This window comes from Oncorhynchus tshawytscha, linkage group LG04, assembly GCF_018296145.1.
Source record: "Oncorhynchus tshawytscha isolate Ot180627B linkage group LG04, Otsh_v2.0, whole genome shotgun sequence".
In the NCBI taxonomy this organism is placed as follows: domain Eukaryota; kingdom Metazoa; phylum Chordata; class Actinopteri; order Salmoniformes; family Salmonidae; genus Oncorhynchus; species Oncorhynchus tshawytscha.
Window position 1 is genome coordinate 28,382,427 of NC_056432.1, and position 24,918 is coordinate 28,407,344.

Consider the following 24,918-nt stretch of genomic DNA (forward strand, 5'->3'; position numbering starts at 1 on the left):
TACACATTCAAGACTCCTGTTTTTCTCTCAGGTTGGTTATGGCGTTTTCAATGGTGTACACTGTATATGCAAAAGTAAGTGGATACCCCTACAAATTAGTGGATTCAGCTATTTTGGCCACACCCGTTGCTGTAAGGTATATAAAATCGAGCACACAGCCATGCAATCCCCATAGACAAACATTGGCAGTAGAATGGCCAGTAATGAAGAGTTGTTCATGGTTCGGGCTAGGCTCCTCAGTTCCAGTGAAGGGAAATCTTAACGCTACAGCATACAATGACATTCTAGACAATTACGTGCTTCCAACTTTGTGGCAACCGTTCGGTGAAGGCCTTTCCTGTTTAAGCATGACAATGTCCCCATGCACAAAGGGAAGTCCATACAGAAATGGTTAGTCGAGATTGGTGTGGAAGAACTTGACTGGCCTGCACAGAGCCCTGACCTCAACTCCATCGAACACTTTTGGGATGAATTGGAACGCCGACTGCGAGCCAGGCCTAACCCCCGAACATCAGTGCCCAACCTCACTAATGCAATTGTGGCTGAATGAAAGCAAGTCCCCACAGCAATGTTCCAACATCTAGTGGAAAGCCTTCCCAGAAGAGTGGAGGCTGTTACAGCATCAAAGGAGGGACCAACTCCATATTAAGGCTCTTGATTTTGGAATGAAATGTTTAATGAGGTGTCCACATACTTTTGAAGGTAAATGTTTTGTCAGTGTCTGCAGTCTGGTTTGTACAATTTCAACATTTAATGAGAAAGCTTGCACTGCATGTATTTGTTTGGACCATTGCTCCCGAGATGGTGAGGGACTCTCTATTCACAGGTTTGTGGTTATTTATTGTGAATTCTTGTCTGTGGGTCAGAGACCTCATTACCATGATTTCTCACCTATTCAGTTATTTTTATTTTTTACGTGTCTGAAAGTACACTACAATATCAATATACTCGAGAGCAGGGAAACATCCCGCGTGCACCACATCTTTCTATGGGCACAAGCGCTGTTCATGACACAAACGATTCACACCCCCCCTTGTTGGCAGATGAAACATTTTGCAGGTCTAAAGCTGATTTACTGTAGTTCTACACATTTTGTCATGGGGTGCAGAGAAAATGTTGCCGTTTTAAAGCAAATGTAATTTCAATTATATACATTTTACCATGTATAATGTGTCTTCATGTGATATGAGTGACTCAAACATGAAATCTATTGGTTAAGAAACCTAGTAAAAATGTTTTACCTGACATGGGCTAGTTCTAAATAGCACTAAGGTATGCAATGACTGACATGACAAAAACAGATGCACTACCCAATTTCAAAATTCGATGATTACAACTTTCAAGAGTAAGTTGAAAGCAGGACTGAGTTCCTTAAATTATATATTTTAACTTTGGGGCGGCAGGGTAGCCTAGTGGTTAGAGCGTTGGACTAGTAACCGGAAGGTTGCAAGCTCAAATCCCCCAGCTGACAAGGTACAAATCTGTCGTTCTGCCCCTGAACAGGCAATTAACCCACTGTTCCTAGGCCGTCATTGAAAATGAGAACGTTCTTAACTGACTTGCCTAGTTAAAATATATTTATTTAACACGCACCCCGTCCTCCCCACAGTTTGCGAACCACTCCTCTAAAGGTTACCTAATTCTTCAGAATGTGTATTCAACATTTCATATTTTTACTAATAACCTGTGAGAAATGTAAAGGTAGTGATGCATTTATTGAACAGACCCCAAACATATATTCCTTGCACATACACAAGTCATTTCTCAGTTAATTAAAAAATGTCTAGGTCAGTGGAGCATAAGACCTACAGCTATTAGAAGTCTTCAAGCTGTCTTAATAATATACATGACAAAACATTAAGATTTATTATACTTTATTTCAATTGGAACGATCAAAGTGTATACAATACTCTGAATTTAAAAGCAGTATGAACAAAAAGCTCTTAAGGAATCCAGACTTACAGTAATCACAAAAAGTAAATTCTTAGGTGTAAAACCCTTGAAGGCACAATCATAGACATGTGAATATTTCACAAGATTTCTTATTGCTATGACATTACACGAAGGCATAGTTGCAGAAGATGCATTGAGTAGATTACATTGACTTACACAAGTTGTAAGGCCATTGTCAGTGTCAAAACCTACCGCTTAATAAGCACTTCAGTGCCAAAGGCATTACATTTAACATGGACAAGGTTCATTTTGAAACATTCATAATGCTTAAAAATGGAAATTAACTTCATATTCCTCATCTCCAGCAGCTCCCCAACATCAACATGTGAAAATGGCACGTTTCTATGTTTTGTAGTAAAGCTGGAGGAAGATGGTTTCCAATGACATCATTGTGCACCAATTATTTGGCATTGCCTACTAATTGTTTGATGTAATTGGAAACACTTACCTCTCATTTTTATTACAAAACAAAAACACGATTTTCACATACTGTTTGTTGATGTTGGGGTTGTGCTGGAAATGAATATGAAGTTGTACATTTTTTAAATTTCCATATAAAAAGTAATTATATTGGAAGCTCTTACTCAAAGTTAAACTCTTAGTTACTCTTGCATAAATATTTGACATGGTGTGTGCACTTATATTTGCATAAATATTTTACAATAGAAAGAAAAGACTGCACAGTGGGTACATCAGTGATTCAACAGCAGTAGATAAAAATACATACATTTAAAATAGTGAATATCAGGTCTCTCCTTGCTCATGAACATGATCAGTTCTTTCCACCTTGAGGGATTCAAACCAGTGACCTTTCGGTTACTGGCCAAACGCTCTTAACCACTAGGCCACACTTATCCATGACTTCAAAATGTAACAAGGGGACGGTAGGATAAACAACTAAAGTAATAAGGTAACTAATGCAAGAAACTGAAGTAAGGAATGTTGACTGATGAGGGTTTCCAATCAAACCACGAGAATCCGACCACAGGTTCAAGAATGCGTCAACGAGCTAACTACACTAAGACCATTGTTTATCCGACATGTTCCTACCACACAACATGGACTTTCTGATTAAGGTTGATGTACTTGTACCTAGCCCCACAATAATTATTATCCATTTTATTTGGTATTAGATTAACTCCTGTGATTACACCAAGTAGTATAGCGGCAGCACCAAGGCAAGTCATGATAATGTAAAGAAAAGAAAAACAAACATAACCCCATAGAAAACAATGAAAGACGATCAAGTTTCAAGAATGCAACAAAATAAAATACTAGCATCTTATTATTGAAGCGCTGTGTTAAGGCTTTGGGATGAGCAGATATCAAAGTATAACTAGCTAATTAAAGTCCACTGAATTGTAGGCACCATGGAGTCACTGTGCAAAGGCCTGGACAGATACATTTCATCAGTGACATGGACATCAACATACCGAAGGCATCCAGTTCTATTCTGCCTGAAGAGGAGACCAATTTAAAAAGTTGATTAAAAAAGTACCAACCCAATGACAAGAAATGTGCGCATACGGTAAATTAGTATAAAAAAGGAATTCCAGTAGCGTAGTGTTACAACAAGAGCAAAAGCTGGTCAAATAATAGTAGCTTTGAATGATTCATTAATTAGTTCTAGAAAAAAAGCATTCCAGCATGCATCCCGGTTTCTGAAAGAAACCTGGAAATTGAATCTCAGCCTGACTCCTCATGGAGACAAAAGTGCATATGAGCAAAGGACACAAGATCTTCATAGAGATTTCTTGATCCAACACAGTGACAGCAATACAAAACCACACAAACTAAACGGAATATTGGAGTAGAAGCCTAAATCTTTCCCTCCATACTACAGTTCCCTGGCCCACTCCTCACAGGGCCTGCTTGGGAGAGTTGAGGCCTTGCAGGATGCTGGGCTTCTCCTCGATGACACGCACCAGCAGGTTGTCTATGTACTCCTCCAACTCAACGATCTTGAAGTCCTTCTTGGAGAGCTCCGTCTGCTGCTTCACCACCAGGGTAATCAGCTCCTCCTGGGTCAGCTGGGTGTATGGCCCACTCTCCACCTTACCTGGTGCCTGAGGATGATGGAGCAAACGGAGACACAGATATTAGCGTTCCATCACTGCTTTCAAAAGGTAAATAGACATATGAACATGTAGTACCTTCATATTTCCCAGTGAGCTGTCATAGGTCTTCATCTCTCTCACCACTGGGGTGTTGAGAGCATGGCTCTCCATGGAGCTCATGGGCTTCACTGGGTGAGGCCTGGAAAGACAAGATTAAAGAAAACACTAAGAGGGTGGAGCATAACAATTGTTCACGGAAGTCAAGAGATTAGTTGGAAATGGAATGAACAGAGGTCTATTTCAGTTAGACTCCAGTTACAGAAACCAGGGAAAATGACAAACAAAAACTGTCCCATCATGAATCAGAATAGGTGCACTGACAACCAAAACATTTCCCAAGATAAAAAAAATAAAATAAGAGAACTCAAGAGCATATCCCATGCTCACACCAAAACCAAAAATACGAACACAATTCCCTTTGATCCAACATACCCAGCAATTTGTTGGACATTTGACAATTACAATCTCTCCAAATACACAATTGTTAGACTAGACTTGAGGCGTATTGCCCATTACACAGACATAGGTTGATTGATTGAACAGAAGAAAATCCCCCATGCCGTGAAATGCATACAATCATTGAATGGCTAAGGGCTGGTTATGACCTCAGAGGGGTTCAGGCTCACCTGAGTGGTGTTAAGTCTGGCCGATCTCCATTGCTACTCAGAACAGTGAGTGGCTGCACCTCAGAGGTTGAGACCCAGGCCCGTAGCAGGGTCTTACCCTCAGCCCCTGCCTGGGGTTTGGGCTCACCTACTGACTGGGGAGGCTCAGGAGAAGTCAGGTCAGAAGACATGCGGGAGAAGGTAAAAGGGTCTGCTGTCCACTTCTCTTTCCTGGCTTGGGTTTCTACCTTTTCTCTACTATAGAGATTTCTCTGTCTAGTATTTTTGGCTTGCGGCTCAAGTTTGACAGATCCCGTAGTGGCTAACCTGATTGTCTCGTTTTCTCTGGGTGAAGGGTCTTGTTTAACCAGCTCACCCTTTCCCATGGCTCCTTTATTGCTCAAATTAGCTGGAGGCTGAGGTGCTGCTCGTTTATTTTTCCTTTGAGAAAATAACCTTTGAAAAGCAGGACTGGGCCCTTCTGGTTTTTCTTCCTCTGGATGTTTTTCTGAGTACCTGTCATTACAACTGGAGAACAGATCGGTTGGGTTGTTTGGCACAAAAAGCTTAACCAAATCGTCATTTGTCAGTCTCTGTTCAAGCTTGTCGTCTTTCTGTGGTCCTACAGAGAACAAGTCATCGCCACTGTGGCTCTGCTCTGGTTGAGCCCATGGGTCTTTAGGCAGGATCTCAGCAATGGGGAAAGGGTCATCAAACGTGTCTTTCATAATGAGTTCCAGTTGTTTTTTGTGAATGTCGCTTTCTACAGAGTCAGTAGCTTTAGCCATCGTTGGACTACTTTCCATGATGTCCGGGGTTGAGACTGCCCTCATCTCAGATCTGTTCTCCTGCTGTACAGTGGTATGCTCTGCTGATGTTAGCAAAGAGAAAGCAGATCCTGAGCTGACTAAACTTTGTCTGGGTTTGGCTGAGGGGATCTCTTTGAGAGTGTTTGGCAGTCCTTTAGGTTCATCTGTAGAACTTGACACCAAAACTTGTGTAGGTCTATTAGGCTTTTCTAGTCGGAGAACAGATTTGCCATCATTGGCTGACGAAACAGATGTGTTAAGCACCTTCCTTGCATCTTCCCGAGGTTTCACTGAGGGTACATCTCTGCTCTGAGCCATAGGATTTGTAGAGACTGAGACGAAGGTGTTGTGTCTTTCAACAGATGGATTATTCTGTGCAGTGCTCTGGCTTTGCTTTTTGTTTGAGTCGGCCTCTAGTCTACGGGGTTTGGGAGGGGGGATAAGCGCTGGTGAACTGTTGGGCCCCACTCTCCTCCAAGATGAAGATTGAACTTCCTGAACTTGTGTCCGTTGCTGGTTTAGGCGTTCTGCTGCCCTCTCCTGCAAGTAGGAATATTTGTCAGTAAGTGGAGGTGCTGGGGGGTCGAAGTCTGCGCGTTCCTTTTTCCTTTGTGAAAATCCCCTTTGAAAAGTAGGACTGGGCTCTTCTGGTTTTTCCTCTGGATGCTTTTCTGAGTCACTGTCATTACAGCTGGAGGACGGATCTGTTGAATTGTTTGGCGTAAAATGTTTATCCAAGTCAGTTTTCATTCCCAGTTCAAGCTTGTCCTCTTTCTGTGGTCCTCCAGAGAACAGGTCATCTCCACTGTGGCTCTGCTCTGGTTGAGCCCATGGGTATTTAGGCAGGACCTCCGCAATGGGAAAAGGGTCAGGTTCAGAAAATGTCTCTTTCATAAAGCGTTCCAGTTGTTTTTTGTTATTGTCGCTTTCTACAGAATCAGGTGAGGGTTGCTTTTCACTGTTAGCAGTTACCTCTGTGTTCTTTGCCATGACTGGACTACTCACTCTCATGTCTATGGAGGCTGCACTCATTTCTGATCTGTTCTCCTGCTGTACATTGGTAGTAGACTCTGCTGCTTTTGGCTCAGAATCCACTTGTCTCACTGGCTCTTTGCTGGTTAACCTTTGTCTGGGTTTGGTTGCGGGGATCTCTTTGAGAGAGTTTGGCAGTCCTTTACGTTCATCTGTACAACTTGACACCAAAACTTCTGTTAATGTAAGTCTAGTAGGCTTTTCTATTGGGAGAACAGAATGGCCTTCACTGGCTAAAGCAACTGATGTTTTAGGCACCTTCCTTGCATCCTCCCAAGGTTTCACTGAGGGTACGTTGCTGCTTTGAGCCATAGGAATGGTAGAGCCCAAGACTTTGGAGACGAAGGCATTGTGTCTTTCAACAGATGGATTAGCCTGTGCAGTGTTCTGGCCTTGCTTTTTGTTTGAGTCCATCACTAGTCTAGGGGGAGCTGCAGCTCCAGGTTTGGGAGGGGGGATGAGCGCTGGCAAACTGTTGGGCCCCACTCTCCTCCAAGATGAAGATTGAACTTCCTGAACTTGTGTCTGTTGCTGGTTAAGGCGTTCTGCTGCCCTCTCCTTCAAGTACAAATATTTGTCATTGTGTGGAGGTGCTGGGGAGTCGAGGCCTGGGCCATCAACACTCATCTCTTCTCCAATGAGCTGAGATGTGTATTCCTGCTGTCTCTGATTCACTTCTGCAATGATATGGTCCCATTGAGTCTGTCCTTGTACTCCATGCCTCTTCTGTGGGAACAGGCGATCATAGTCAGGAAGAGGTAGAGGAGGTCTTTTGGCCTCAACCTCCTTAATTGACACAAGAGAGCCACAATTAGCAGACACACTTCTGGAGCCTGCATTGGGATTTCCATGCAGTTCCATTGGGCTGGGGGGCAGAGGAGCTTGCCGCTTCCTCTCAGATCCGATAGGGGAAGATCCTATGGCAGTCAGGTTCTCAGTGCTGCTGCAGGGGGACTCAGAGGTGCTCCTCCGTGTCTTAGGTGGAGCCAGGGAGGAGTGAAGGTTTGAGAACATATCAGGAGACTCAGAAGGGACGCTAGAGAGAGGGGATTCGGCGCAGGACAGGGAGGGAGATTGTTGCCTATGGGAGTCTGAGTTGGGGGTTTCAGGCTGCTTCAGAGACTCCAATCTGCCAAGGAGTGAAAACAATGCTTGGAGGTCAGTGTCTGACCGTCACAATATACCAGAGTTATGAGCATGCCCAGCACAGCTGAAATAGTCAACACACCTCTCATGAGTTAGCCTAATCTTTGTGTGGTGTTTCATTCCATCAAGATCTTATCTTCACATGTGATGATGCACCCCAAATGCTTCCAAGAAAAGAATGCCAGAAAAATGTGTGCTCTTTCCAGGCTGTCTCTGTTCTTCATTTGGAGCCCTAATGATGATAATTGTGTATAACCAGAGGCTTTTCTGTCTGATATTTCAAATGTTTGTTTTCATTAGTTTCAAAATTAAAGAACAATCCAGTTATGACAAAAATATCCTATCCTGTCTGAAACAGCGAAAATTAACAGGGACCCGTTCAAACATTCTGACATTCTTTTCTTGAAAGGAGAAGGTTACGTCATCACACCTGGTAAGGTCTTGATGGAATTCAACATAATTTGGAAATATTGGAATGCCCACAATTGCCTTTCTTTTAAAAACACTTAAAAAAAGGTAGTTATAAAAAACATAGTACATTTACTTTAGGATGGACCATTTCATAATTATTGTAGAAAGCTCAAACATAGGCTAGTAAACAAATCCAGATTTAGAATGTCTGAATTTCAAATAAGAGTAGGCTATAGTGAAACTAAGTATTTTCTCCTTTAAAGGAATTGGGCTATATTGAGTGGACAACTCACCATTAGGAAAGAATGGTTCAAATAAATCCAGAAAACAGAAATAGATGAGTGGAAAAACAAAGCCTTGTTTTCCCCAGCAGACACTTTCAGTGTAGTTAGTCACCCTGTGCGAGCGCACGTCATCACTTCCAACCTGTTCTGCACCATACCATCCCATTTCAGACACACACACACAGGTTCCACACTACAGACCAAGCAGCACACCGGCCAAACAGGTCCATCACGCGCCAAATGGAATTCCTTAAGGCTTTTCAGAGCCTTAAGACAATCAAGAGGAACAAAGAGATGAAACTAATTGCAGCCAGCATAGATTGGAGACATGGCCTGGTGTACAGATTAGTTCATCCTGATCCAAACCACCATTTGATCAATACAGTCCCCAGACAACCAATTGCAACTGAGAATAATAAACTACTAACTTCAGTTGTATATCATATCAAGCGAGGAAAACAGCACCACAGCTGTTCAATAAAGTAATTTCCATTAAAAATATATATTTTAAGAGAGTTATAAGAATGTAGTAGTTCAGTAGTAACAGTTTGGAAAGTGGGTGATAAAGGCTACCAAGGCAGTCATTGTGATCATTTGCATGTGCTGGCTCTGAGGTCAAAAATTCCACCACTAAATATTTCAAAATAACATGAAAACTACAGAGACAGAAAAAGGTTATTGGTTAGTGTTACCAGATCAGTAGTGAAATACATTGTGTATATAGTAGCTCCACTTACCATTGTGTTCCGTCAGAACATCAGGTAGGCCTACATTACATTAGTAGGCTGACATCAAAACTCACAGCGGATAGAAGGCCAAATCCTAACTTGAGATCTGCACTATTAAAATCATGCATTGGTGGGAGATTTGAGCAATGTTTGGACATACCTATTCAGATCTCAAGTTAGAAAAGAGCTGTAAGTGCATGAGAACAAGACTGACACCTACCTGGGCTTGACTGCAGACACCTTGGCAGTGCGGTTGGAGTTGAAGACTGCAGCGCTCGGGGTGTTGGTGCCGCAAACACCCTTCTGGTGGTCCACCGGGCTCTCCTCAAATGGGATTGGAGGGTCTGGACTGAGGAGAATATCCTTGAATGGGTTGGCAGCATGGCGAGGGGCAGGAACAGGGACCTCCAAATCTCTGGTGCTGTGACTGGGAGATGGGTTGGGCCTCACCTCATTGGCGACACTCTGCTGCAGCTCTTCCTTCTTCCTGATCATACCAAACAGAGAGGACAGCCTCTCAGTCACAGAGGCCTCCTCCTGTTGTTTCTGCTCCTCTGCCTTCTTGGCATCCTCCTGCTGCCTCTGCTCCTCCCCCAGCCTCTGAAGCTCACCCGCCTTCAGCTGCCTTCTTTCTTCCGCTAGCCGCTTCCGGTCCTCTTCCTCTTCCTGCTGCTTCTTCCTCCTTGCCTCATCCTCCTGGAACCTTCTCTCCTGCTCCTCCTGTTTCTTGCGTTCCTCCTCCTGCAGTACCTTGAGCTGCACTCTTTGTTTCTCCTCATTATGCCTCTTCTCCTCAGCCTGCCTCTTCTCTCCCTCTTCCTGAAGGCGCCTTTGCTCCAGCAGAGCCCTATCCCTATCTGCAGACTCCTTTCTGTAGGTGTTGACAGGGGCGCCCTTGAGGGAGTCTACGGCGGCGTCAGAAGGTTGCCTGTGGCTTCGTACATCCTCCACTGAGCCCTGACCAGAGCTGTTAAGGCTGAGGGTGGACCCAGACATGGGTTCTACCTCCTCTGCATACACATGATTGCCGTTGATGCACGTGCTGTTTGGGTCTTCTTTCTGCTTGGATCTGCCCAGAAGAGAAAAAGGTCCTGTAGACACTTTGCTGTCATTGCTGCCTGTGCGCTTGTGGCCCAGGAACTTGAACTTCTTTTTAACTGTAGATAGAAAGAGGTTACTGCATATGCCAATTATCATTACTCAAATATGAAAAAGTCAGCAGATAGTCAAAATGTTTAACTGAATAGAAGGAGCTCACCATCAGGTGAATCCACATTGAGGCCAGAAGAGCGACTGCCACCAAGGGATGCGTTCTTCTCAGGAAGAGTGCCCAGTGTGGACATGGACTGGGAGACATTGCGCTGCAGGTTGGATTTAGGGGCAAAGAGGGACTTGAGCTTGGATTTTCTCTTGGCCCCAGGGGACTCTGGGCACACTGAGTGGGAGTCAGCCTCTCCCTCACTGTCAGTGACTACCTGGCTGAAAGAGGGCACTATTGCAGAGGCAGAGTCAGAGAAGCTGTCCTTTTTTTTCCCACGCACTTTGTCCTTGAGCTTTCCGATGCGGGAGCGTGGTTTGTCTTGCATGGAAAGGTCAAACATGCTGGCTGTTAAGTTGTTTCTCATGAACTGGATGTCCATCATCACTTCCCCTCTGACCTTGTCCTCCTTCCCATTCTTATCCAGCAGTTTGTACCAACTGAAAATGAGAGACAGTCAGAGAAAGAACAAGATTAGATCCTCCTGTTCAATTAATTAAAACTACTGAAGGTCAAATATGACCGGAATTGTTTATTACGCAACCAATGACATTTGAATTAGCCTAGCCCCTAGGTAAAACCTTTTCAACATCACCACGATTTGCCAGGAAATCAGATGTACAGAAATTGTGGTCAAACATGACTTGATAAAAATTGCGGAACTATAAAGGGACAGACCTATGACATTTCTAACAGTTTGAGGTCAGGACCTAGAATAGATCCAGCTCCTCTAGTGTTGACGTAAATAGGCTGTAAACGAATTGCAGTTCAACTAAGTGTCCTTTGCTTTGTGTATACGTTTCTCTTAAGTGAAGACCAGACACATACATGCCATTGACTGGCATGCACCATGTTCCAGCAACCACTGGGTCAAACAGATAAAGCAGACAATTACTCCTTTGTTCTGCCTCTGCCCTCATCTCCTCCCTGTTGAGCACATTGTTTATGCCTACTCAGAACAAGGGAAAGGCAGAAGTGTTTGAGAGCCTTTCCATAACCATGACAAAACAAGCAATTAGTATGCCCTGTCACACTGAGTCTCTGTGATTGCAGAGACTGCACTGAACAAAAGCACTGCTAGATTTGTTGGTAAATTAGTAGACAGGTAATGCAAAGTATTGCTTCACAGACTGTCCCCCAGGTGAGTTCTCACCTTTCCAAGACCAGAGAAACACATCCAATCCATCCTGGAGCAAGTTTAGTGCAATAGGCTTTTATTTGTTTTGCATATTCAGTGACTTGCAGTATGCCCCTAGTCTTTTTGCATATTTAATTAAGTCATCATATAAATGGAAGTTAAAAAAAAAAAAATTGGGACTGGCTTATAAAAAGGCAGCCAATAGAGGCTAAAATTCCCTGGTTAAATCCAGTGTCATCACTGAACCTCCAGGTTAAGGTCAGCTGAGACCAGGAAAGCATTCACAGGGTCAGAGTTGTGATAGATAAATTGGGGCTCTAGGGAGCAGTACACACATTCTTCCCTGATGACATCATCCATCCATCAGCAGGAAAAGGTTCAAGGAAAACAAAAGACAGCAGCTGGTCACATTTTACTCATGGTAGATCATTAGCCTATGTGCTTACATTTAGGATGCATTCAGCTGAAGTTCTCTGTACTCTGCTGGGTAGTGATCAAATCAATTTTGTCACAAGCGCCGAATACAACAGTTTTAGACCTAAGCGTGAAATGCTTACTTACAAGCCCTTAACCAACAATGCAGTTCAAGAAATCGAGTTAAGAAAATATTTACTAAATAAAAAAGTAAAAAGAAAATCTAATCAAAAAGAAAAACATTTAACCAAGAAAATCCCATTGAGACCCAAAGTCTCTTTTTCAAGGGAGACCTGGCCAAGGCAGCAGCAACAATTGATGCAATAGATAAAACATACAACATGATCCAGCCTAAAAAAAAAAAAAATAGCATTTACACTCCTCTGTAAGACTCCCATCAATATTTTAAATGAATTCTGTGGCACTAACATATCTAGATGAAGCATGGATCATAGATTATTCCATGCGTCTGGTGCACAAGAGAAGGCAGTCTTGCCTAATACTGTGAATGTATAACTAGGCTATATTCAGAGGGTACCAAGTCAATGTGTGGGGGGGGTACAGGTTAGTTGGTAATTTGTAGTGACCATGCACAGCTTAAACAAAGAGTAGCTGTTATTTAAAAATCAGATATTCTATGTGGTTCATGTAAAAGATCAGTGCAACATTACCCTGTTACTGGTGTACTAAAACAAACATGACCAGACATGATCTTGCAGGAAAAGTCAGGAAACATGCATGGGAGAAAACCTAGCCCACCTTCCATAAAGCTCAGCAGAGCACTACAGGACTCCTAAACTGTAGGCTAATGAAAGCTGTGCTAAAACTTCTCCAAGCATTACTAATATTCTTCCCAAAATGGGCCATGCCAAGTAAAACAGCAACTACCAACTTCTGTTTATGTAGTACTAGTTGGCCTGAACACATCAGTGAAGGGATGTTATGAGTTAAAGGAACAAGAGTTGACAAGGTACATGCGATAGCATTTACAGAGAAATAGAAAACCCTAGCCCTAATAGAGGAGTGGTGGTCTGTCCTGTTGGACCGGTTCTCTGAGAAAGTGGTAGAGGCACAGACTTCTCTGAAGTATAATGATTAACATGTCACGTCCATCTAATGATTAGGGTTGGGCAGTATCCAGATTGATACAGTCATACTGTCCTTCTCTCATCCTGTGATTTACAGTGTTACCGGGTTAGTACACAAGGTGGCACCAAAGAACTCAAAAATGCCCATTGGGCATCTATTACCAGAATAGTAATAAAATTAGCACAAGTAAATCGCGCATTTCCAATAAGGCTGGTAGCTAAATATGCTAACAAATGCAAACAAAAATAGCAAAGACATGCAATCCAGCTCATCAAGTTATACACATTCAGTACCAGTCAAATGTTTGGACACATGCTTAGTCTTTATTTTTACTATTTTCTACATTGTAGAATAATAGTGAAGACATCAAAACTACAAACTAACACATATGGAATAATGTAAACAAAAAAAAGTGTTTAAATTAAAATAGATTTTATATATGAGATTCTTCAAAGTAGCCACTCTTTGCATCGATGACAGTTTGAAAACTCTTGGCATTCTCTCAACCAGCTTCACCTGGAATGCTTTTCCAACAGTCTTGAAGGAGTTCCCACATATGCTGAGCACTTGTTAGCTGCTTTTCCTTCACTCTGCGGTCCAACTGATCCCAAACCATCTCAATTGGGTTGAGGTCAGGTGATTGTGGAGGCCAGGTCATCTGATGCAGCACTCCATCACTCTCCCTGGTCAAATAGCCCTTACACAGCCTGGAGGTGTGATTGATCATTGTCCTGTTGAAAAACAAATGATAGTCCCACTAGGCGCAAACCAGATGGGATGGCGTATTGCTGCAGAATGCTGTGAAGCATTTATTTGGGCTGCAATTTCTGAGGCTGGTAACTCTAATGAACTTATCCTCTGCAGCAGAGGTAACTCTGGGTCGTCCTTTCCTGTGGCGGTCCTTATGAGAGCCAGTTTCATCATAGCGCTTGATGGTTTTTACGACTGCACTTGAAGCTTTCAAAGTTCTTGACATTTTCCAGATTTACTTTAAGACATGGTCAGTCATTATGTACTGTCATTTATCTTTGCTTATTGGAGCGGTTCTTGCCATAATATGGACTTGGTCTTTAACCAAATAGGGCTATTTTCTGTATACCACCCATACCCTTGTCACAACTGATTGGCTCAAACCACAATAAGGAAAGACATTCTATAAATTAACTTTGAACAAACCTGTTAATTGAAATGCATTCCAGGTGACTTCCTCATGAAGCTGGTTGAGAGAATGGCAAGTGTGCAAAGCTGCCATTAAGGCACTTACTACATGATTCCATGTTATTTCATAGTTCAGTCTTCATTATTATTCTACAATGTAGAAAACAGTAAAAAATAAAAACCCTTGAATGAGTAGGTATGTCCAAACTTTTGACTGGTACTGTACATACACACAAGCTACCGAATATCATTGTTGGTGAGTTACAAGCGAATGTGAACGAGAGACATTGTACAAATGAACAAAGTTGATAGATGCTTGTCTGAAGAAAGAACAGTATTGGCTCTGGAGCAGCATGTTTATACCCTGTCTGGAGTCACTAGGGCAATGGGCCTGCCTGCTCTGAGTAGAGGGGGGAGGAACAAACAGGCCAATGGAGAGTCACCTTAACTAACCAACTTAGATTAGTAACAAGTTAAACTTAAGGGTTGCATTAAATGCTGAATTCTGCATCCCCCAAAAAATGCATGAGAAAAATATATCTTGCTGCGTTTTGCAAACACAGACCTAAAAACACTTCTCAGTGTCATGTCTGCTCATCATCAGATTAATATTCTCAGGTGAGAATTCACAGGCATTCTATCAGCAGACAGCGCTCTGACTGATTTGTAACTACTTTTCTCGGTGTAGCCGCATACTTCTCTCTGGTAAAATGTGAGAAAAACTAAGCAAGACTTTAGAAAGAATGTAGCCAGCTACATTTCCTATAATAAACATTAGAAATATGATGGCCATGCATGTCTTTTGGCAAAAAACTTTAGTTTCTTTGTAAACTAATTTACGAGAGGCTGCCAGCCAAATGGCATTGCTCTTTGTTGTCATCTGATTAAAATGAAGCCATTTTCTGCCAAATGTGTTGCACCAATGTATTTTCTGTGAAGGAAAACTTTACTTTCAATATAAAAAGCGACCCCTGTCTACACAGCTGGATTCACCTGGTCCCGCTTTCTCCTGATGTGCCATTTACAAACATGTGACTGGCTCAAATGTTCTAGGGAACTGTGGTAAGCAGTAAACCTCTTGAGTCATGCACACATAATTACATAGGCCCATTTCATGATGAATTTGGTGTTGATAAATAGCCTAATTATACTTTAGACATCTCATGAACATGAAACAGGCCTACAGCTAAGCCAATTTCCAATGTGGATAAGGACACACCAAACATAGGCCAATACAGTTGTCAGTAGTGCCTCCACATTTTTGTATATCCAAGTTGGAACTTGCTCTTTCAACTAATAGGCCTAAGAACAGTGATGGCGCATGTTCAGAGCCATACCCAGAACATGATCAGTAACATGGTGTGTTATTTGGTGTCAGACCATTTAACTTTGTCTCATGCTGAGAAAATATTCTACTACATTGTGAGAGAGGACAAAGTGCTCCCATGCAGGAGATCCTAGTGACTTACTTCAACATCAAACCCTGACCTATCAGCATTTATTTATTTTATTTTTTTACCTTTAACTAGGCAAGTCAGTTAAGAACAAATTCTTATTTTCAATGACGGCCTAGGAACAGTGGGTTAACTGCCTGTTCAGGGGCAGAATGACAGATTTGTACCTTGTCAGCTCGGGGATTTGAACTTGCAACCTTCCGGTTACTAGTCCAACGCTCTACCCTGCCGCCCCAGCATTACACTAAAGTAGGTCAGTAATATAACACCATGCACTGCTAGGGGAAACAAACAGCAACATCCAATACCCTTTTTGTGTTGGAGGGAAGGAGCAAGAAAAGGCAAGTGAGAAGGAAAGTAAAGACTAGTAGAGAGAACTTTATCATCAAAAGCTATACAAACCGATTTAGTAAAATCTAGATAAGGCTCCAGATGTGTATAATAAGCAAGTGAATTAGGTAATGGAAGTACTGTACAAATGCTGCCCGTGTGGCAGCCTAAACAGAGAACATTTTACACAGGAGGATACAACCATATGACTAGTAGTCACTCACTGCCCTCAACAGCAATTGACAAATAGCCTACAATTCAAAAGCCAGCCAGCAGTCTTAAATATTAAGATCAGTGTCCTTCGGTCTAGAAAACTGTGGCTGTTAAATTAACACTATTACATAAGGCAAGGGTGTGTACATTTTTCTTGAATTATTCATGGTTTACCATGTTTTGTTATGAAGCTCGTTACACCCATTATGATGGGCCTATCCCACCATTGTTGTGAATGTCATCCATGGATCCCAGCTCAACAACATGTCAGTGTAATGGTGTGATTAACCCTCTGCTTTAAATAACCTTGTAGGAACATGGGGAATGTTAGGAATGTAGACACTGGTCAATATTCCTCTTAATGAGATATGGCCTGACCATAAGCATTACCTGATCCAGCTGTGAATGCCAGAGATACAGTAGGCTTCACAGTTAACACTAATGAGCTGGAATTTCCCAACTACTTCCACTCTTTTCAGAGGGAATTCCTCAAACAGCAAGGTTAATAATTAGGCTGGGTTCAGATATCAACTCAAGTAGGCTATTCACTGTCTTGACTCAACATAATCAGATTGCTTTCCCACCAGCTCCATGACTTCACACACACTCAGATCTTTTTGCATCAATCAATATGAGAGTTACTTACTCGGTCTTTTTGCGGGCGCTGTTATCGTGTAGATCAAGTAGGTTGATCACAGCTCGTCCCAGGAGCTTGTCCAGTCCCACCAGAGCTCTGTGCATTACTATGATGTATAGTGTGCAGCGTTCAGCATTGCCATGGTGGAACAGTGGCAGGTCAAACGTTGCCTCTTCCTTCCATACCGGTGCGACACATTTTTCGGCAACCGAGGTAGAAAACTTGTCTTTGGCCACCTGCATGATGGCATAGGCATCGTTGGTTCCATTCTTTCCTTTGATCCTCAAATTCCTGGCTTGGAACACGGTCACCTGCACGCTTGTGGGATACCACTGCTGACTTTGGTCAGCCAAAGACATTTTCAAAGCTTTAAGCGATTACAAAAATACTAGTTTTGCAGGTTAAGATATCACAACGACTTTGTTCTCACTTCAAGAGACTGACTCACCAAACGGTAGCTCGCCGTCCTCTATAATGTGGACTCTAGCTGATTATGTCGTAACACTTGACACGCCTCCCCAGTTCACTGTACAACACCGTCCACGTACGTAGGCCACACGGTGACTATGCCAAGGATAGTCTGAACAATGTAGCCGACCTTATATAGCTATCAGGGTCAATTAATGCAACGCATGTGTTTGTCCTTACTAACCTAACGTTACTGGGTATCTAGCTACTATAACTAGTTAAAGATTAAATGTCGCCAAGAACTTGCTAACGTACACCCCAAAATAAACTCAGACGTTTCGCAAGGACCATCGTATAATATTTTATTCTACAATCATATTATACTCTGCTATGTCATAGAAAGGTAAAATACTAATACAACGGCATCCACTGACTGCAATACTTGCTTTTCACAGCATCTCTCTTCTTGTTTTGACTTGTTTCATTGTTGAACAATAAACTTCCTCATCAACCATTGTTACCGCCCATACTCTCCCACAACCTATCTGATTGGTAAGGATTTGCGTCTATAAATGAAAGACCTACCGTGATTGGACAGTTGTGCTGGTGCCATTGTAACGTGAATTACGCAGTCTTTTAATCGACACTAGGCACAGGTCTAGGATCAGTTTACAATCCCTGAATCCCCAGGACGATGATGACCTTCCTACACCCTCAGGCTTACTGAATTTCTGTCGTTTGCTCTGTTTCTTGGTAAACTAAACGGAACAAATTGTCATAAAAAAAAATTGTGACAAAGGTTTCAGCTTTGTTGAACAGACAGGGTAAAGAAGTCACAAATTATACCAGAACGATATTAACCGAGGCCTCAGAGACAGCTGATACTCAGACAGTCTGCAGACAGCAATAACTGAGTTTGTCTCAGACTTCTTCATTCGCATTCATCTCATGCTCATATCAGAGAAGCATAATTGCCCCATCAGTATGAGAACAATGACAAGATACGAAGTTGTATTTTTAAAAATTTTGCATCAGTTTTTTCTATAAGGCACAGTCTGAATTTCATAAACAATATATTACTGAATTAAAAACAGTTATTTGTCACAATCATTTCATTCTGATGTCACTGTGACAAATTAAAATATAAATATACATACAACATTTTAAAATCTCCCTTTTTCAATTTGAGATGAAAGTGGACACAAAACTTGGAAATCATTTAGGGACCTATCACCAATGTGATGAATGTTAGTAAATGGATGAAATGTAAATCTGGGTAACCATGAGTGAAAAGATGACACATTTTATCATTGTGTTCTTGCACATTTTGACATTTAATACCTAATGTAAATAAGTGGAATAAGAAGTTTTGTTTTTTTCAGTGACAATGTGTTGTAGAAGGTAAACTCAAGAATATCAGACACAGGTTATATAAACATGTTGTGACCAGCCACTGCCGCAGGTTTAGCAGTTTGACATCCCCTCAACAATTAAATACAATACATGTATTCACGTATGTGATACCACTGCTTTGTACTTATCACAAATCTGAGCTTTGTGAGTTTGAGTTATTAACATTAACCCAAAGGGAGATTTCAGGACCTAGAATAAGGATACAATCTATGAAATGCATTCAATTTGCTAAACACTGATATTGAGGTAAGCTCTGCTATTCTACAAAATTCTTTGGCATAATAATTTCCCTGAACACATGGGAGTTGTTTAGAGGAGCTTATCTAAGATGCAGTGAGTTGTTGCATTCTTACACACTCTGAAAGAATACTCAAGATCAAAATAGCATAATATGGTTTTACACAATATTGGATGATATAAAGTGTGTGAAGAAACATGAGGCAATTATGTAGATAACATGAATCAGTTCTGTCATAATTTATTTTGCCTTTACTCTGAGCTTTGTACATTAACAGAAAAAAATAGTGTAGAAGTAGTTGATTTTTACTGTAACAAGCTTCTAAGCCATTAGTTTATGAGGTAAATGTGTGTGTGTGTGTATGTGTGGGGAGCGTGATGGGGGGGGTCAGTAAGCACTTACTGTATCTTGATTAATGTGTTAGAAACCAGAGCCATTTACCACATAATTTAACAAGTGTTAACATAGTCTCCTGATGCAGATGACAAACTGAACATGGTTTTACTGATGCATCCCTTTGACTTGTCAGCACATGAACAATGATGTTTGAAATCCTGGAGGGGGCAGTGTTTAGATAAGTGTAAATCCAGAGATTTGAAACTCTGAGGGTGTGAGAGCACAGGGGTGCATTCAGTTCGATTGAACATTTGGTACACTGTGTAACCACTTGTACTGAATGACACATTTCCCCAAATTGTTCTTCAACGTTCTTGAACAGACTTTGAGGTACGTTTTCTCCGTTTGGTGGGGTGTGGCTTGAAGCAGTGAGTGACATATTTAAAGGGTAGCGGCCATGCTGACAGCGTTCCACAGCCCACAACCCAATCTCTCCCTGTTTTTGAGCTGGTCATTCAGAACAGCACTGTTTCCGTTTAATTGAATGTTACAGTACGTTTTTATCCCGAAATGAACATAGGCCAGTAAGGGAAAACGGAAAAAGGAAGAAGGATGGGGCAGTTCATATGAAAAATAACCAGGAACATTTCCGAGTACATGCCAGGGTCAAAGAAACGTCACTCTTAGTTCATTTTATCCAAACACTGATACTTGTCCAACCTGTTCATGAAGGGGAGAAGTTCCCTCTCAGTGCTGATGCGTATTTGAATGCGAGTTTTAGTAAAAACATATTATTTTACAAACTGCATTCTCTCATCCTAGATTAAGGATCTCACACACAAACACATATTCACGGAAACACACGCGCGCGCGCGCACACACACACACACACACACACACACACACACACACACACACACACACACACACACACACACACACACACACACACACACACACGCACACAATAATACAAGTCAACATAATAAGAGCAAAAGGATTCTTCACAGAGGCAATGCACAGCCGTACTGTAGAAATGGACAATCTCAGATTCCATTTCATGCTATAGTTGATATGCACAGAATAAAAATACAACTGCAAATTTCCCCTTTAAGGTATCCAAAATCAACATCTTATGTCAATTTTAGACTTAGCTTGTAAAACTTCCTGTGAGTAAATGAGTATTTTAGGTACACAAAAGACAGGCCTTGAATTCCTTGCAAACCCAACAAACAGTTCATAAGTGACAGAGATGAAAGTACACATCCCATACCATCACTGTGATGGAAGCAAAAGTAAGAAGCAACACAACCCCATGATCTATCTCCATCCCCATGATCTATCTCCTTTACACATTTAAAATAAAAACCTCTTCATGAGCTGAATCCCAATTTGAGATCCACAAGTGCAACTTGAAGTTCTTTGCAATTATTTAAATGAAATGTACGAAAGTCTCACCCAGCGCTCTGAGAAGGGAAATTCTAGGTGATCTGGAGGTTTTGGGATTTTACGTTAACTCAATGTTTCAATAAGACTTTTAGCAACACAACTAGTCAATTTTATTGAACTCCAAGCACAGATAGGACACATGGAAATTCATTTCCTTAGGAATTAATCATGCAAAAACATTTATTTTTTATTGTGATGCATCAGTGAGATTCAAACCTATAATCTTACGTTCTCTATTCATGGAACTAGTCTACTGCATTACCCGGATGGAGCTAGCATGCCATGTTTTTTTACGAGTACAAAGCTTTTAATTTTAGTCTATTCAAACGGACCCCATTTTACAGGGAAAGAAGCACTCGTGTATGGCCAATTAGTGGGCAAGGCCAACACACCTGAACACACAAGATACAAGATAAAGGATAGAAAGAGTTTCATTGATGCGGATGAATGGAAATATATGTTTTTACATAACATTCTTAAAACTTCTTCTGAACGTTACTAAAGTTTTTTGGTGTTTTTTTAATGGAAAGTTAATATACTCGGAACAATTTGAGAACATTACTTTAATTAGAACCTTGACGAAGCCCGTAGAAAACGTTATTCTATGGTAATGACATTCCCAGAGAAGAACGTTGTTTCTTAACGTTCTTGGAACAATTTGAGAACATGACCTTAAATATAACCATGACACTATTTTGATTTTCTATCTTTATCTTTAACTCTGTATGGTTGGAAAAGGACCTGTAAGTAAGCATTTCATTGTTAGTCTACACCTGTTGTTTACGAAGCATGTGACAAATACATTTAGATTTAATTATGTTTTATTCGCAACCTGTAGGAAACATTATGCTCAAGTACTGAAATTCCCACAGAAGAACGTTGTTTCTTAAAGTTCTCTGAACTATTTGAGAACATTCCAAATGTCAAACCAGTTTCTAGAACATTACCAACATTTTTATTAAATGTAACCATGTTTGAAAGTTCTCTTAAAGTAATGAAATACCAAGAAAATATTTTTTTTTTGGTCAAGCTCCTTGAATGTGCTGAGAATGTTCCAAAGACAAGCAACTATCCTGCACCATTTGCAGAAAGTTGTGGGAAGGTTTTATACAAAATAACCATAGGACAACCATGCTCTCACCAAGCTCTATAAGAAACATATGGTTCTCAGAACGTTATATGTTAGCTGGGGAGTTACACACATGGATCTCAGATCAGGATTTGTCTCTATAGGTGTAGGACACTACAACAACAGGAGTCATATCAAATATTGCCAGGGTCCACTGTGGACATTTGCTGGGAGAGAGTGAGTGTCACACTGTAGTTTCACTCTTCCACATACTTTTCATGCCCACAGAGCTCTGGGAATGGTCTGTACAACTTGTGTCCAATTCCAGCTCTATCACAGAGCTCTTGATGATGCCGTTAGGGGCAGCCCCTGGCACAGTGGTAGTGATACTGTTCACAGGGTAGGAGCAGCGCTTAGCTTCCCGCTCTGCAGCCACTGCCAGTTTCAGATTGTCTCGGCTGGCGCTGCACCTATTACCTTGCATGGCCACCCTGCTGGCCACAGAGGGGAGCAAAGGGAAGGGCTTACGGCTGCCGCTGCTGCCCCCGTCGCTACCCTCTGAGGGGCTGGTGGTCACTGTCCCCCCCACTCTTCTACCGTTACCGTTGGTTAGCGGGCTGGCTGGGCTTTCAGAGTGGCTGTGATGGAGACTGCCATTCTCACTAGTGGCCTGTTTGTGGGCTGGATGGGCAGTGTTGTGCTGCTCTATACCTGTAGGTCCCAGTGCTCCCATACTGCCCCCTCCCCCACCAGTCCTCATGGCTTTGAGACGGTAGTGACCTCTGCCTTCACCTCGGTGGTGATACTGACTGCTCCCTTGTTTAGTTCTGCCACTGACCTTCCTCCTCTGAGGCTGGACAGGGGCTACAGAGCCTAGTGTGGGCAGCAGGTTGTTAGCTTGCTTGTTGTTATTGTCTGTACTGGTGCTGGTGTTGATGCCTGCTGGGGCACGAGTGGCATTGTTGGTATTTTCTTGTGCCACCTGCAGCAGGTTGGTAAGTTTGCAGGGCCCAGGGCCCACACTGCTGATCCCACTGGGGGTGGAGGAGGACCTGGCTGATGAGGTGTTGTGGGGATCCCCTGGAGGATGGCAGCCAATGAAGATCTGGGATCCCTGTTCAGAGGTGGTCTGCACCCCACTCACAGTGGTGCAGGTGTGCGTGTAGACTGGTATGGGCTGGGAGAGCCGATTTCCTGGACAACACCTTAGCCAGGAGGCCTGCACGTCCAGGCGTCGGAAGCAGTGGTGGACCACCAGGAACACCCCCAACACGGTGGCAGCTACTCCATAGAGACAGCTGAACAATAGGCTGCTGCGCCCTGTCAGCCACATGGCCATGGCTCCACAGCTCCACAGGGCCAGGAACAGGAAGTGGGTGGCTACCAGCACCAGGAACTGCACCTTCAGGGTGTACTGGTCCTCTGGCGTCAACGCAGCATGTACGGTCCCCACCACAGAGTCTGTGGACAGGAGGCTGGTGCTGCCATCCAGGGCTGGCTGGCTCTCAGGCACAGGGGAGGACAGGGAGAATCTCGGGCACTCTTTGGACACCCGGTGCCTCAGGCGAAACACAGCGCACAGGAAATAGATCCAGGTCACCAATACCGCCAAGCCTGCGGGGACAAAGAAGGCCCCCAAACTGGGCCGCCACACCAACCAGCAGCTGGAATATGCAATAAAAAAGTCAGTAAGGTCATAGCAAAACAAGGACACCTCTATGTATTCAAAATCTCATAAAAATGTCAACTTTTGCTCTTGAATAAGCACTAAACCAAAATATACTGTGTGAAGGGCCAATGGGTCAATAGTAAAATGTGAAGCACTCACTAAGGGTTGTTGTCCCCATAGTTGTTGACGTTGACAGCTGCTGTGATGCCACATACGATGAGAGGAACACCACCAGCTATTAGATAGAACCTGTATTCAGGAAAAACACAAATTAGATGGATCAAATAAGTTGTATGAAAAGGGAAGTAACAGTGAATAACAGTGAACTTATTTAGGAGTGAAGTATCATGTGAGAGATACAAGTCTATAATATTGGAAACAACAACCAAAACCCAAGAACTGTATGACAAATAGTTTCTGTGTAGTCCATATGATATTTAGGGTCTTTGCTCCTTTGTTTTTTCTTTCAGCAAACATACACTTCACACAGCTGTAGTGATCCCTAGGCTAGTTGTCTGTGATCTCCTGAGCTGAACTGAGCTGTTAGTTGGGCAGCTAGCTGATACAGTGTAACAGTGGGCAGTAGGCTGCAGCGGGGTTGTGATTTATCAAAGGGCCAGGTGTCATTGGAGGGCTGACCACATGCGGCGGTGGTCGACAAAGGGGTTTGGGAAAGCCAGAGAGGTCAGCAGTACAGTGCATGATCACAGCTAGGGAGCACTAGGGCAGAACGGAACATGGGGAGGAGGGGAGTGGCGCAGTAATGAGGGGACAGTACGCCCCCTCCATCACCCTGGCCAGATTTACAATATTCTCCTCAACCTCTGTTATCCCTCGCTCGTATATTCCTCCCCTCCTCCGCTCTGGGCTCAGCTCTCTGCATCTGTCACTACCGCTCTTCTGTGCCTTGGCAGTAGTCTACTGTTTTTCCCTCCAAGTTTTTCTAAAACAGAAGAGCCTTGCTTCTAAACACAATGGTGGTCTTTGATATGACACAGTTTGGGTGTCTGTTCACATGAATACAGTCATTTAAAATAGCACCCCACGATGAGCTCCCAATTCAACCACTGACCTGTTTGACAATGACTCACAACCTTCTCATATAAAAGTCGACTCTGTCTCGCCCTGATGACATCACTGACCTGAGCATAGGCCGCTGAGTAGGGGGAACAGTAGACTCTCCCTCTGGTTGTCGTGGTATCCTCCAGACAGACTCTTTGTAGAGGACTCTGGCGCTGACACCGATCCACAGCAGAGTAGACAAGGAGGAGTAGTGTAGAGCGATGCCCACCTGACACAAATCACACCGGGTCAGCCGTCACACGCCACACATAGAGAGCATAAGCTGGGTCTGAGAGGAGAGGTACTTACTGCCTGGCACACCATTGGGTAGCTGGTCAGGGTGATGCCTCCTGTGTACACAGCTGTGGTCATAGCGATGTGGAAGCAGATATTGAGTAAGGTGTGCCAGCTCTTTCTGGATATATTTATAGAACTACAGGAGGAAAACAAAGATGAACATTAGCAGTGAAAAAAAGATAGTGGGTTATGTCAGATAAT

The 24,918-nt window shown here is 42.7% G+C and overlaps 2 protein-coding genes across 6 annotated transcripts in view; both read right to left on the reverse strand.

The window, feature by feature from the left end:
* Positions 1–1,857: 1,857 nt before the first annotated feature.
* Positions 1,858–18,147, reverse strand: LOC112248478 (rab11 family-interacting protein 1). Of its 3 annotated transcripts, XM_024417537.2 has the most exons (7): positions 17,225–18,147; positions 16,786–17,115; positions 10,344–10,783; positions 9,306–10,242; positions 4,697–7,645; positions 4,107–4,209; positions 1,858–4,019 (listed from the first exon to the last, which is right to left on the reverse strand). In XM_024417537.2, the coding sequence occupies exons 2-7, from the start codon at positions 17,016–17,018 to the stop codon at positions 3,813–3,815; spliced, it is 4,869 nt and encodes a 1,622-aa protein (XP_024273305.1). In that variant the 5' UTR covers positions 17,019–17,115; positions 17,225–18,147; the 3' UTR covers positions 1,858–3,812. The 3 variants fall into 3 exon arrangements, with proteins under 3 accessions (XP_024273305.1, XP_024273304.1, XP_024273306.1); XM_024417536.2 differs by having other exon boundaries at positions 16,786–18,147; XM_024417538.2 differs by lacking the exon at positions 4,697–7,645 and having other exon boundaries at positions 16,786–17,879.
* A 912-nt stretch (positions 18,148–19,059) lies between these two features.
* LOC112248479 (adhesion G protein-coupled receptor A2) overlaps positions 19,060–24,918 on the reverse strand; it is a 60,628-nt gene continuing 54,769 nt past the window's right edge. For all 3 annotated transcript variants that reach the window (XM_024417540.2, XM_042320580.1, XM_024417539.2), the window contains 4 exons: positions 24,730–24,853; positions 24,501–24,649; positions 23,518–23,607; positions 19,060–23,353 (listed from right to left, as the gene is read on the reverse strand). In XM_024417540.2, coding sequence (XP_024273308.1) covers positions 21,934–23,353; positions 23,518–23,607; positions 24,501–24,649; positions 24,730–24,853 — 1,783 coding nt within the window. In that variant the 3' untranslated portion in view covers positions 19,060–21,933. The remainder of the gene's footprint in view (positions 23,354–23,517; positions 23,608–24,500; positions 24,650–24,729; positions 24,854–24,918) is intronic.

Excerpts from the sequence above, each read along its gene's own strand:
- LOC112248478 (XM_024417536.2), bottom strand. The coding sequence starts at position 17,135 with ATGTCTTTGGCTGACCAAAGTCAGCAGTGGTATCCCACAAGCGTGCAG. Across the intron at positions 10,784-16,785 it reads AGCGCCCGCAAAAAGACCGA|TTGGTACAAACTGCTGGATA; the intron begins GTAAGTAACTCT and ends TCTCATTTTCAG. Across the intron at positions 7,646-9,305 it reads GTGTCTGCAGTCAAGCCCAG|ATTGGAGTCTCTGAAGCAGC; the intron begins GTAGGTGTCAGT and ends ACTCCTTGGCAG.